Below are 12670 nucleotides of genomic sequence, written 5' to 3'. Positions count from 1 at the left end.
TCCATCATCTGCCCACAAGGATTTGATCGATCTTCTTCACCATGCCACCAGTACTGGAGTACCAAGTCTAAAGATGCGGCTCAGGGCGCTGGAACCAGGATCCAGCAATCTGTAGCCACTGACCTTTTGCAAAGTCAAGGAACATGGTGTCACTTTCAACACAGTCGCCAGACCCATGGGGACTGACACAATCCTCATAGCCAGCCCTCTCAGTGCCAGTGGTTGCATTGAAGTCACTCACTGAGCGAAGTTGCGAATAAAATGTCTTCCTCACCAAAACATCACTCACTGCAGTCGGAGCATACACTGAGACAACAGACAAGGCACCCAGAGAGTGCCTTAATCTGAGTCTCACAATACGCTTGTTGAAAGGAGTGACATTGGACACTATCGTAAGGAGTCAATCTGCCACAGCAAAAGCTAGTCCCTGAATATGACAACCATCAGAGCGACCAGACCAATAAAGGCTGTACCCACCTACAGTGATCTGGCCAGTCCCAGTTTTGATCCCCAACAGGCCTGACCCGATTAGCTCTCCGAAGGTCTTCCAAGGACTCTCCCCCATCCCCTTCAATATGCGAGCAGCTTTCCTATGGGTGGCTGCAGCACAGCTACTTCCCCGGAAAGCAGAAAGTTTTTGTTATTTAAAGTACAGACCTTTGTTACTCTTTGAACTAAATTACTGAAAAACTATGTAAATTTATTTCAGTTGTAGCAGATAGAGGCTTTGTCCACCTCTTGAACCCTCAGGTACCACTCTGAACACCAGGTAAAAGTATAAATAGTATTTATTTTACTATTATATCGTGCACAAAGCACTCTCCACACCACACTCATAAACACAATAATTCTCTCCCAATAAACCAATCCTCCTCGCCCAGACACTTCGCCACCCTACCTCCCAGCTCAGCTCAGTGTCTGGGCTTTCCCACAGTCCTTTTATATGCCCTGACCCGGAAGTGGTTCCTGGTCAAACCCACAAGTCCGTTTTCCTCCCGGGTCAGGGTAAACAGTCCTTTTATTCATCCCGGGAGCACGCCGCTCCTTCCGGTCACGTGATGCTGACGCACTCCCGGGTTATAGGGCACACAAGAGCCCACTAGCCACCCTACAGCGACTCCCAGTGGCCCCCAAGGTATCCAGCAGGGCTGTGTATATAAACTACAAAGTCCATGAGGCCCTGCTGGAACTCGGGGCACCATCATGCTGTCCGGAGGGCTCCTCCTTGCGGCCTGGGGGTGGCGACCGGAGTCTGTAGCCGGTCGTCCATCACACAGTGTTTTGAAGATAATAGACTTATGTCACATTTCATGTTCATTAAGGCTAGCAAGGGTTACCTTATACTCGTACATTCAAGAACTACATTTTCTGGGTGACTGTTGTAGAGGATATGCAACAGCTTGGATATCAGCACATAGCCGTATGGTGACTCAATACAAGACATCACATTGATAACAAATTAATAAGCTTTTCAGCAGAAAATCTATTTTTGGGCTTAAGGAATATCAGAATTGAGTAATCTCTGGTACCCCGGGTGACAATGAATAAAAGAAATGTATAAAATGAACATCATAGACGATGAAGTATGCTATGATGCATATTTTATACTCAAATAAGACAAACTACAAGACTTTTTTTTAATCTAACAGTTTCAAAAGAAAAAAGAAAGTAGTACTGTTTTCTCAAAAACAAAGTGTTCACAAATATTGGAATGCTTACTTTCTTTCTGTTTATTTAAAACCCAAACAAATCAAATAAGATTTAAATACACCTCAGAGCTAAAGATTTCTTCCTTGAACTTCATGTTTTGTAAGAGTATTGAAAAAAAGCATTTGGCCTGCATCACTATGGGAAAAGGCAAAAATGAGAAATCAAAAGAAAGAATAAGTTTCACAAATATGGTAATGGCTGCCAAAATATAATGAAAGCATAACTGTATTCCCCAAGGAAAAAAGGAAAGTTATTCTCAAGCTGAAAAGAAATACTGGTACTGTCGAAGCACTACCTTGATCCTTTGTATTTTGCACCTTGCCCCTTTGAAGCCTTCTTAGTGTTACTTTTACAAAACATTGCAAATAAATTAAGGGTATGAATCTGTCTGTCTGAAGAGTAACCATAGAATTGGAATCTCATATACAGTTAAAGTGTAATTTAAAACCCACTGATCCTAAAAACTGTAGAACAGTTCCTTTTCTATACATAACCTATTTCTCACATAAAACACCTTGCTTGGTATAAACAGTACTTTTTCCCCTTAACTCCATTAAAGTATAGCATTTTACAAATTACACATTATTACCACAGTATTGACTGTATTCAGTAATTCTAACAATCACATTTTTAATTCCTCTCTCACTCATCAAGTTTCAATAAATATACCCGAGCATCTAGTATCTTCTTAATAAACTAATAGAACCTTACAATATTATGTAGAAAGATCAAATAAAGAAAAACTTTATTACTAAAATGTAGATGAAATACAGTAAAATCAAACCTCAAAACAAATAAAAATCTAAAGAAATTCTGTTGCTCTGAAGGATAATCTTAAAAGAGGCTAAACTTTAATACTGAAATTGATAAACTCATAAAACCTAAAAGGGAAAGAAAACTCTGTAATTTAGGAATGTCACTGATGCAGCAACAAAGGAGGATTACAAAATCTGCATAACATAACATTCCTGAATATTCTATTTTTAATTCACGATCATGGATTGCATAGCCTATTACAGCAACAGTAACAGAACCCCACTCAAGATGTAGCCACTGTAACTACGGAAGGGCCAACTCACACATACACAAAAACCACACGGAGCTATTTTAGAATTGCCAATTAATTTATCATGTATGTCTCTGAATACTGGGAGGAAAATCCACACACAGTGGTGTCGGCGCCACACTCCCTGGTTGCTTCTGGGAGGCTCTTGAACCCAAAAACACTGATAGTCATAAACTGAGATGACCAAAAGAGGACACACACATTCAGCAAGGGGTTGGTGTTCAGTGCCTTTATTAAAAGCCAGACAGTTTTGAAATAGTGCAGTGTAAAAAAACATCTTCAATAAATAAATACTCCATAAAATCATGTGCCAAAAAGTGGGGATAAAATATGCCACATAAATAATCCAATAAAACCAATGTTAAAATCACAGGCAGTTTCTTCCTTTAAAAATAAACAGAAGCCCCAATGCCCCTCTCTAAAATCTGGTGTCTCCTCAGCTTATCCCATCAGGACTTTGCAGCTTGAGGAGATGCCCACCAACAGCTGCAGTCTTCCCTTTATCCTGGATTCGGGATCCTACTGCCAGTCCCGGTAGGACTCCCGTCTGAACCCCACATCTCCCTTAACCAGTCTGTTGGCATCACTCGGGAGATGCTGCACAATGGGGTCACTCCTACACCTTTCCACAGTTGCTCTAAGGAGCATACCTACTCCAGCCCCACACTTGAGTGCAGGCCTGCCGCTCACTCCCTCAGGGCATACAACTGATCATCTGCCTCCTTTCCCGATGACACAGGCTCCTCACCGTCCTGCTTTTCTCTTTTCCTATAACATCCACACATCCTCATAAATCTGATCCTTCTCAATGATTTTTTCTTTGATCTTTTTTTTCCCCTCCTTCTCCCCCCCTGTTGTGTAGCCTCCCTTATATCCTTCCTGACTGGGTGCAGGTGCAGTCCTCTGCCTACTGTGAGGTGTGACTGAGGCACCTGACTAATCCTCACACATTTACATGTGAATGCATGATCACCCAAGCATCCTGATCAACCCCAGAGCAATAACGGGCATGTGCACACCCATACCCGTTTGGAGCCTGCATGCTCTGGGACTCAATTATTTATTTAAAATCATTCTTCACCACGGACCACTTATCACAAGGGTGAGAACATGAAAACTCCAACAAGACAACAAACAGAAAAGGGTTGTAAATGCTGGATACTGGATCTGTGAGGCAGTAGCAGTAATGACAGCACCACCTGCCACTCTTTAGGCAATTTCTAAATAAATAAATCCTTATGTACACTTATTTGTCATGTTCATTTATATTTTGTTACTTTAAGTGTACAACCAATTGTGAAACTATATATTTAATAACATAACATTCTCATATCTCCTTAATCCAATTAAGAAGAATCCCCTGGCAAAACTGAATGTAAGGCAGGAATCAGCTATGGACAAGACACCTACTCATCACATGGCCTATCTGTATGCACACCCAAACTCTCACTCAACAATTTTGGCATCACCAATAAAACAAACATGCACAAAAACCACGAAAACCAATTTGGACTCAGTGAGATGATATACTGTACAGCCTACAATGACAGCATCTGAGTACAGGATTCAAACCCAAAACACTGGCTGCATTAGCAGCTGAGCTACTCAGTCCATGACTGAGCCACCTTTTCAATCTCTTTACATAATGTAAAGCGGAATGACTCCTTCACTCACTCATCAACAAAAACACTCTTTCCCATGTACTCAAAAAACTGACAGGACGGTACATCTAGGGCGCTAGGTATATGTCAAGAAAGGACATTTCATTATTATCTCCACAATGGAAAAATGAAATACCACAAAATATCAACAATGTTTAATAGATTTGAGTGAAATTTAGTGATTTTACAGAAAACAATCCATATTTTTATTGGTTGATAAATGTTTTACTTGGAAGGAGAAAGTTTGGCAAAGCTCAAGATATGAAAGGCAAGAGTTAGCAAGCTCACTACACAACTCAAGTGCTGGTGTTAGTTGTTGTGGCTGTGAGTAGGTGTTGCTTTGCTGGAAGACAGAGTAATAGAGACAGAAGTGATGTCCGTCGATCCAAAACCAGCCCCTGATCTATTGCACCCAGTCCCTTACCTTTTTTTCAGATATGTTTATGATAATTGCAGTAACCCCCGAACCTTTAGTCCATCATATACAACATATCCCCTAATCAATGTTACACCATTATACAAATGAGAGCGTAAACCCAAAGCGACTCCCTCCCTTTCTACTTGATTTAATACACATGTAAGACCATGCGTGACAATCACAGAAGTGTCTAAGACTCTTAGATGCATATCAGCAGTGTTTTCTAGTGTACCAGTTCTCATCGTGGTTATTAATTCCACTCCATCTACATTCACCCTGCAGATGCAGCGCTGGTAACTGCAAAGTGGACTCTCTGATGCTCCCAACCACCCAAAGCCACCCTTCACCCCAACTCATTGACTACGGAGCTTAAATCGCACAATACCCAGAGCCAGTCTTAGTTTGTGGCGCTTGAATTTCTAATGGGGAATTCACTGAGACTGTGCTACGATGCTTGAAGTTACTGCTCTGTGCTATTTAAGTTAAATTATCAGTGTGACACATAGGGTACCAGCACTTACGTGTATCCACTTCAAGCACTGCTTTGCATATACTGTACATTCTCATCTGCGGACTTTAAAGTGGGACACACACCTGATAACTGAAGTTATGAAAATCAAAATCATAAACATCTAAGAATGGTAATAATATATACTTCTGTTTTGCATTATTCCTACTGATTACCTGATTCAATTATAAAGAAAACAGTTTTCTGTAAAACTGCATTTTGCAATGACTATTAAAGAAAACCAAGTCACTAAGAAAAGCAGAAATTAACCTAATGCGGGAATATTTTACTCACACGCAATTGCATACAGCATGTTCACGAGTAAGTAGCTCCAGTGACATAATAATATTATTATTTATTATTTGAGTCATGCTTTCATCCAAGGTGACTTTCCACATTTGAGATACAAATATTTACATTTCTTTGGTTTTTCCAATTGAAGCGCAGCCAGGTGAAGTGACTTGCTCAAGGTCACAGAGTGTCAGTAGCAGAATTTAAAACCACAACCACATGGTTTGAAGTCTTGAAGTCTAGAATTCTAAACTCTAAAGCCTCAAGCACTACACCATACTGACTACCACTAATATTAGCTGTGTGTTTAAAAAAAAAAAAAAAAAAAAAAAAACTGCAAATACTGTATACATAAAAGTACATAATTATTTTCACAGTACTTCTGATAACTCCGATTAACCAAAAGCTGTACAGCTGAGGAGCACTATCTTAAAAAAATTTCACTACTATATATTATAGATTTTTTATATATATTAGTGCTGGGCAGTATACCGGTTCATACCAAAAACCGTTTTTTATTTTTGTTATGATATGGATTTTTGTTATACCGCAACACCAGCTTAAATAGCCTAAACAACGTTCGGAACGTGGCGCAGCAGGAAATTGTTTAAGGGGGGACCTTTTTCACTGCTAAACACGCATGCAATGGAGTACATGCATTGGTGGAGGTATTGAACAGTGAAAATGGACAGAGAACATTCCGAAACTGAAGCTGTAGCAAACGATAAAGTTGAACATGATGACACAGAGGAACTTTTGCCGAAAAAAGGAGCTGTGTCTGTTGTCTGGAGATACTTTGGATTTAAAAGGTTGGTTGAGAACATTATGTTCAAATGTGTGAATACTGTTTCTATACTACTGGATAATACTGCAAGCCAAGTTGTACTGTACTGTGTAATGTACCTGGGTACTGTGTAATATAAATGACAACATGTTGACTTTATTCTCGACATTTCCACTTTAATCTCGACGCTTATGATGAGAATACATTTCTACTTTATTCTTGCCGTTTATGTCGAGATTAAAGTCAACATGTTGACTTTATTCTCGTAATTTGTCATTAAAGTAGAACATCGTGAACTAAACTTCATCTTAAAATGAATATTTAATTTACTAGATTTTCTCAAACCCCGTCATAAGTTATGTAGCAAATTAAATGCTTTGTGTTAAGTGTCCCCCGAGCCGTGTTAATCGCTACGTGCTTCTTAAACTGACTTCCTCTTGCACACAGAATACATTAATTTCATGATATTCCTGCTCTCTGAAGTAACTAGCGGTTAGTAGACGTCTTGTAGTATATGTGTACCGAATTTCAGGCACAATTATTCAAAAGGTTTGCGAGCTACTAGGGATTTAAAATACTGGACGGACAAACGGACAGCCACGGTAGTGTATTATATAAGAAGATATATATATATATAAAAATAAATAAATAAAATGTAAGCTGAATTCTGTTCTTCTGGTGGTTAAACTCTGTTGGGCATACTCAGAGTTTTGCTAACTATTATTTGTTAAAGTACAGTAATCCCTCCTCCATCACGGGGGTTGCGTTCCAGAGCCACCCGCGAAATAAGAAAATCCGCGAAGTAGAAACCATATGTTTATATGGTTATTTTTATATTGTCATGCTTGGGTCACAGATTTGCGCAGAAACACAGGAGGTTGTAGAGAGACAGGAACGTTATTCAAACACTGCAAACAAACATTTGTCTCTTTTTCAAAAGTTTAAACTGTGCTCCATGACAAGACAGAGATGACAGTTCTGTCTCACAATTAAAAGAATGCAAACATATCTTCCTCTTCAAAGGAGTGCGCGTCAGGAGCACAGAGAGGAAAGCAAACAAATCAATAGGGCTGTTTGGCTTTTAAGTATGCAAAGCACCGCCGGTACAAAGCTGTTGAAGGCGGCAGCTCACACACCCTCCATCAGGAGCAGGGAGAGAGAGAGAGAGACAGAGAAAAACAAAGTCAAAAATCAATACGTGCCCTTTGAGCTTTTAAGTATGTGAAGCACCGTGCAGCATGTCGCTTCATGAAGCAGCTGCACAGAAGGTAGCAACGTGAAGATAATCTTTCAGCATTTTTAGACGAGTGTCCGTATCGTCTAGGTGTGCGAACAGCCCCCCTGCTCACACCCCCTACGTCAGGATCACAGATAGTCAGCGCAAGAGAGAGAGAAAGAAAAGTAAGTTGGGTAGCTTCTCAGCCATCTGCCAATAGCGTCCCTTGTATGAAATCAACTGGGCAAACCAACTGAGGAAGCATGTACCAGAAATTAAAAGACCCATTGTCCTCAGAAATCCGCGAACCAGCAAAAAATCCGCGATATATATTTAAATATGCTTACATATAAAATCCGCGATAGAGTGAAGCCGCGAAAGGCGAAGCGCGATATAGCAAGGGATCACTGTATATTTTGGAATGCATGTAGTAACAGAATGATAGAGGGAATACCAATCTCATTTGAGTCCACTGCAAATTCTGGTGATTTGCTTTAAATTAATGTAGTAAAATGAGAGCAGGAATAAATCATGTAATTGAAGAACAAATTCCATTAACAGTTATTAAAAGGGGCACATTGGCATCCCAGGACCAGAGTTTGAGACCCCTGTGATCATACTGCTACCCATTTCCCTCTGTGTGACAGAAAATGGGGTTCAATGTAATTAGAACTTTCTCAATTAACCATTTTTCCTATAATTACACCATTTACTGGAATGAAAAATGTAATGAATTTTATTAGTACATGTGAAGAATGCCTTGGAATGGGCATGTCATGAGTGATGTCCTAGGCACTTCGATTAGTTGACGCTTCTGCCCTTATACTCAAGTACTAGACCAACAGTCCACCATTTATCGTGTAGCAGCTTAGAATATGAGTAAATATGTATAAAAGTAAACAATTTACTTTAATTTGAAAAACGACAATTATATTTTTATGAAATTCTTAAGGTAGGTTTTCCTTATTTTAATAGTAAAGTTTCAGACACAACACCTAAAAAATACATCAGTTGTTTTGCATAAAAATACTTTCCCTCCAAAGGAGAACATTTGTGATTACATTTTCTAATACAAGAAAAATAATACATATTTCCATTCATTTGATGGTATATTTGTATTAATAAGACTGCATTTCTGGGATGGTCTGTGTTTTGATTGTTTCTTGAAAAGTATTTAAATGGCAAGGTTATGAACATCAGTTCAATTTCATGATGACAAACAATTCCTGAGCCAGGCTGAGCAGACTGTGCCAGTTGTTGGCAGGCAAAATATATCTGTATTTTGAAACAGGCTGCATTTTAAAATCAACCATAACTAATTATTTTCACTCAAGGCAGTGTTAGGAATTTTGTAAGTAAAAAGAAAACAGGTCCAGGATATCAACTACATCCCTGTACTACAGATCCATGCAAACAGTAAGGCCTCTGCTCACTGTGAGACATAAATAACTAAGTTATGGTGAGAACTATGAATAATAAAAATAATAAAATAATAAATAATAATAAAAAGTCTTTGCTCAAGCAACACAAACACATTTTGTCAATATTAAGTCTGTTAGAAAAGTGGATTATCTCTTGTTTGTAACTCAATTTCAAAATTATCACTGAGGAGATCATAGCCTATAGCTGTAACATTAGGCACAAAACAGGAACCAGCTTTGGATAGGGCACCGTCCATCTCTCAGGACCTATTCATGTACATACACACCCCACAATGACACTCTCACAGCACCAATTTGGAGTCTTCTCTTAATGTAAAATACACATCTTTTGGAATGTGGGAGAGAAGCCTAACTGTCCAAAGGAAAAGCCCCAAACAGCCCCCAAAAGCCATAGCAACAGCAAATTAAAACAATATATTAAACCAACATCTTATCTTGGTGATGTTCACATCAAATGACATGCATGGGAGGATGGGCTCAATTTAATAATGATATTTGCCTAAAATTAAACTCACATATTATTAATCCATGATTAATTGCCAGTGACAATTTGATTTAGAAATTAAATTAATTCAAAGAAATAAATATATACTTAGGATGTTAACTCTTGCTCTGATTTACTCATTCTTTCCACATGCCCAATCCAATAAAGGCCTGAACACAAAGACTCGGACAAAATCTTCTAAAAACTAGCTGAGCACTTACTGGTTCATCCTCCTGATGTCTCACCACTGCATCGTTAGTATTTTTTTTTTTAATTTAATTTAGTGTCATCTGTGGTGGGTTGGTGCCCTGCCCAGGATTGGTTCCTGCCTTGCACCCTGTGTTGGCTGGGATTGGCTCCAGCAGACCCCCGTGACCCAGTGTTCGGATTCAGCGGGTTGGAAAATGGATGGATGGAATTTAGTGTCATACATCATTGTCTACCAGTGCCCCAAGTTGCCCTTTAAGATTAATTTACGCCCAGTGCTGCTTACAAAAGCTGACTTTTGCTGTATGTTCTGAGTTACTAAATCAGGATTGTCTTTGCTCTTTGATGTTACCTTAACCAAGAAGTATCAAAATGTCCTGTGAATGAACAACTAGAACATAATTTGATTTTAGATTCTCCAATTAGGATATATATACATGTCTTCAACGACATCCCTGTGCACTAAGTTTGTTCTATTGCCTGCAAGGTATCTTATTCTGTGTAGGGTAATTAGCCTGACTACGCACTTTATCAATGGACATTTTTCAAATTTTTGAGAAAGTAGAATTACCTTTCAAAGGATACTTTAATTTTATCCTTTGTAAATATTGGACACCAGAAGTAAAATAATCAATTGGTTGATCACCTTAACTCCAATAATTTATTTGAGATCTACCAATCTGGCTTTAGGCGTTATGATGTTGAGACGGCCCTCCTTAACGTATTCAATGACATCTCTATTATTACTGACTCAGGTGGCGCTGCAGTCCTTGTCCTCCTTGACCTGTCCACTGCCATTGACACTATTGACCATGAGACATTGCTGTTGCGGCTTGAACATCTTGTTGGGCTTAAAGGGGCTGCTCTTAACTGGTTGAGGTGATATCTAATTGGTAGACACTTTTCAGTGACTTTAAATTCCTCTTTTTCGTCTATTGCTCCTCTTAAATGTGGTGTTCCTCAGGGATCCATTTTGGATCCTATTTTATTCTCTATATACCTTCATCCTATTGGAGATATTTTTAGGAAATGTAACATTTCTTTTCACTGGATGGCTAATAATTTCTTGATCTGAATCAAAATAAAACGGAGGTGCTTATAGTGGGCCCATCAGCTAAAGCCCAAGTTGGTCTTCGATTTCTCGGCTTTCTCAATCTTTTGCAAACCTCAAGTCCGCAATCTTGGTGTTATCTCTGACAGTAACCTCTCTTTTGAGAAACAGATTAATTCTGTAGTCAAGAGTTGCTTTTTCCAGCTTCGTCTATTAGGTAAGATCAAGCCTTTTTTTATCTTCTAGGGATCTTGAGAAAGCTACTCATGCTTTTATCTTTTCTCATTATCTTTTCTAATTATTTATTTTATTTGAATTTATGTTATTTATGTTAATTGTATGTTTTTTTTATTCTATTATTGTAAAGCACTTTGGCCACAGCATTCCTATGTTGTTTAAAATGTGCTATATAAATAAATTGACATTGACATTAATGTAAAGGAGAATTTGCTTTATTTGTTCTTTCTGTTGATTGCTGTTTTAATAAAGAGAAATTAATTCTTTGATATATCCTTTTCTGTTAGTTGCATTGCTAATATAACAAGTAAAAATAAATTGGAATCCTTACTCCCAACTAGTATTTATCTACAAAAAGAAAAGGATAGAAACTTGAATTCATAAATAAATAAATGAACTCACCCCTTCATCCTGTGATAATGGATTATTGACAAGCAAGTCTTGCTGACCAGCAGCTTTTCTTGGATTGGTTATATGCTGTCAAAAGACCAGATATATTATGATATTAGTATTAAATTTCACAAACTGTATATAAAGTAAATACGTAGTATATATATATATATATATATATATATATATATATATATATATATATATATATACACACACATACAGTACATATGTGTGAATATGTGTTTGTGTGTGTGTGTGTATATATACAGTGTATCCAGAAAGTATTCACAGCGTATCACTTTTTCCACATTTTGTTATGTTACAGCCTTATTCCAAAATGGATTAAATTCATTTTTTTCCTCAGAATTCTGCACACAACACCCCATAATGACAATGTGAAAAAAGTTTACTTGAGGTTTTTGCAAATTTATTAAAAATAAAAAAACTGAGAAATCACATGTACATAAGTATTCACAGCCTTTGCTCAATACTTTGTCGATGCACCTTTGGCACCAATTACAGCCTCAAGTCTTTTTGAATATGATGCCACAAGCTTGGCACACCTATCCTTGGCCAGTTTCGCCCATTCCCCTTTGCAGCACCTCTCAAGGTCCATCAGGTTGGATGGGAAGCGTCAGTGCACAGCCATTTTAAGATCTCTCCAGAGATGTTCAATCGGATTCAAGTCTGGGCCACTCAAGGACATTCACAGAGTTGTCCTGAAGCCACTCCTTTGATATCTTGGCTGTGTGCTTAGGCTCGTTGTCCTGCTGAAAGATGAACCGTTGCCCCAGTCTGAGGTCAAGAGTGCTCTGGAGCAGGTTTTCATCCAGGATGTCTCTGTACATTGCTGCAGTCATCTTTCCCTTTATCCTGACTAGTCTCCCAGTTCCTGCCGCTGAAAAACATCCCCACAGCATGATGCCGCCACCACCATACTTCACTGTAGGGATGGTGCCAGGTTTCCCCCAAATGTGACGCCTGGCATCACACCAAAGAGTTCAATCTTTGTCTCATCAGACCAGAGAATTTGGTTTCTCATGGTCTGAGAGTCCTTCAGGTGCCTTTTGGAAAACTCCAGGCGGGCTGCCATGTGCCTTTTACTAAGGAGTGGCTTCCGTCTGGCCACTCTACCATACAGGACTGATTGGTGGATTGCTGCAGAGATGGTTGTCCTTCTGGAAGGTTCTCCTCTCTCCACA

General features: G+C 38.8%; 1 protein-coding gene across 5 annotated transcripts in view; it reads right to left on the bottom strand.

The window, feature by feature from the left end:
• Positions 1–12670, bottom strand: part of tbc1d5 (TBC1 domain family, member 5) — a 637433-nt gene that overhangs the window by 204979 nt on the left and 419784 nt on the right. For all 5 annotated transcript variants that reach the window (XM_028818192.2, XM_028818195.2, XM_051935905.1 and 2 more), the window contains one exon: positions 11478–11552. In XM_028818192.2, the coding sequence (XP_028674025.1) occupies positions 11478–11552 (75 nt within the window). The remainder of the gene's footprint in view (positions 1–11477; positions 11553–12670) is intronic.

This window comes from Erpetoichthys calabaricus, chromosome 13, assembly GCF_900747795.2.
Source record: "Erpetoichthys calabaricus chromosome 13, fErpCal1.3, whole genome shotgun sequence".
In the NCBI taxonomy this organism is placed as follows: domain Eukaryota; kingdom Metazoa; phylum Chordata; class Cladistia; order Polypteriformes; family Polypteridae; genus Erpetoichthys; species Erpetoichthys calabaricus.
Note: the sequence above shows the minus strand (reverse complement) of the source record. Positions and strands in the feature narration are given on the sequence as shown.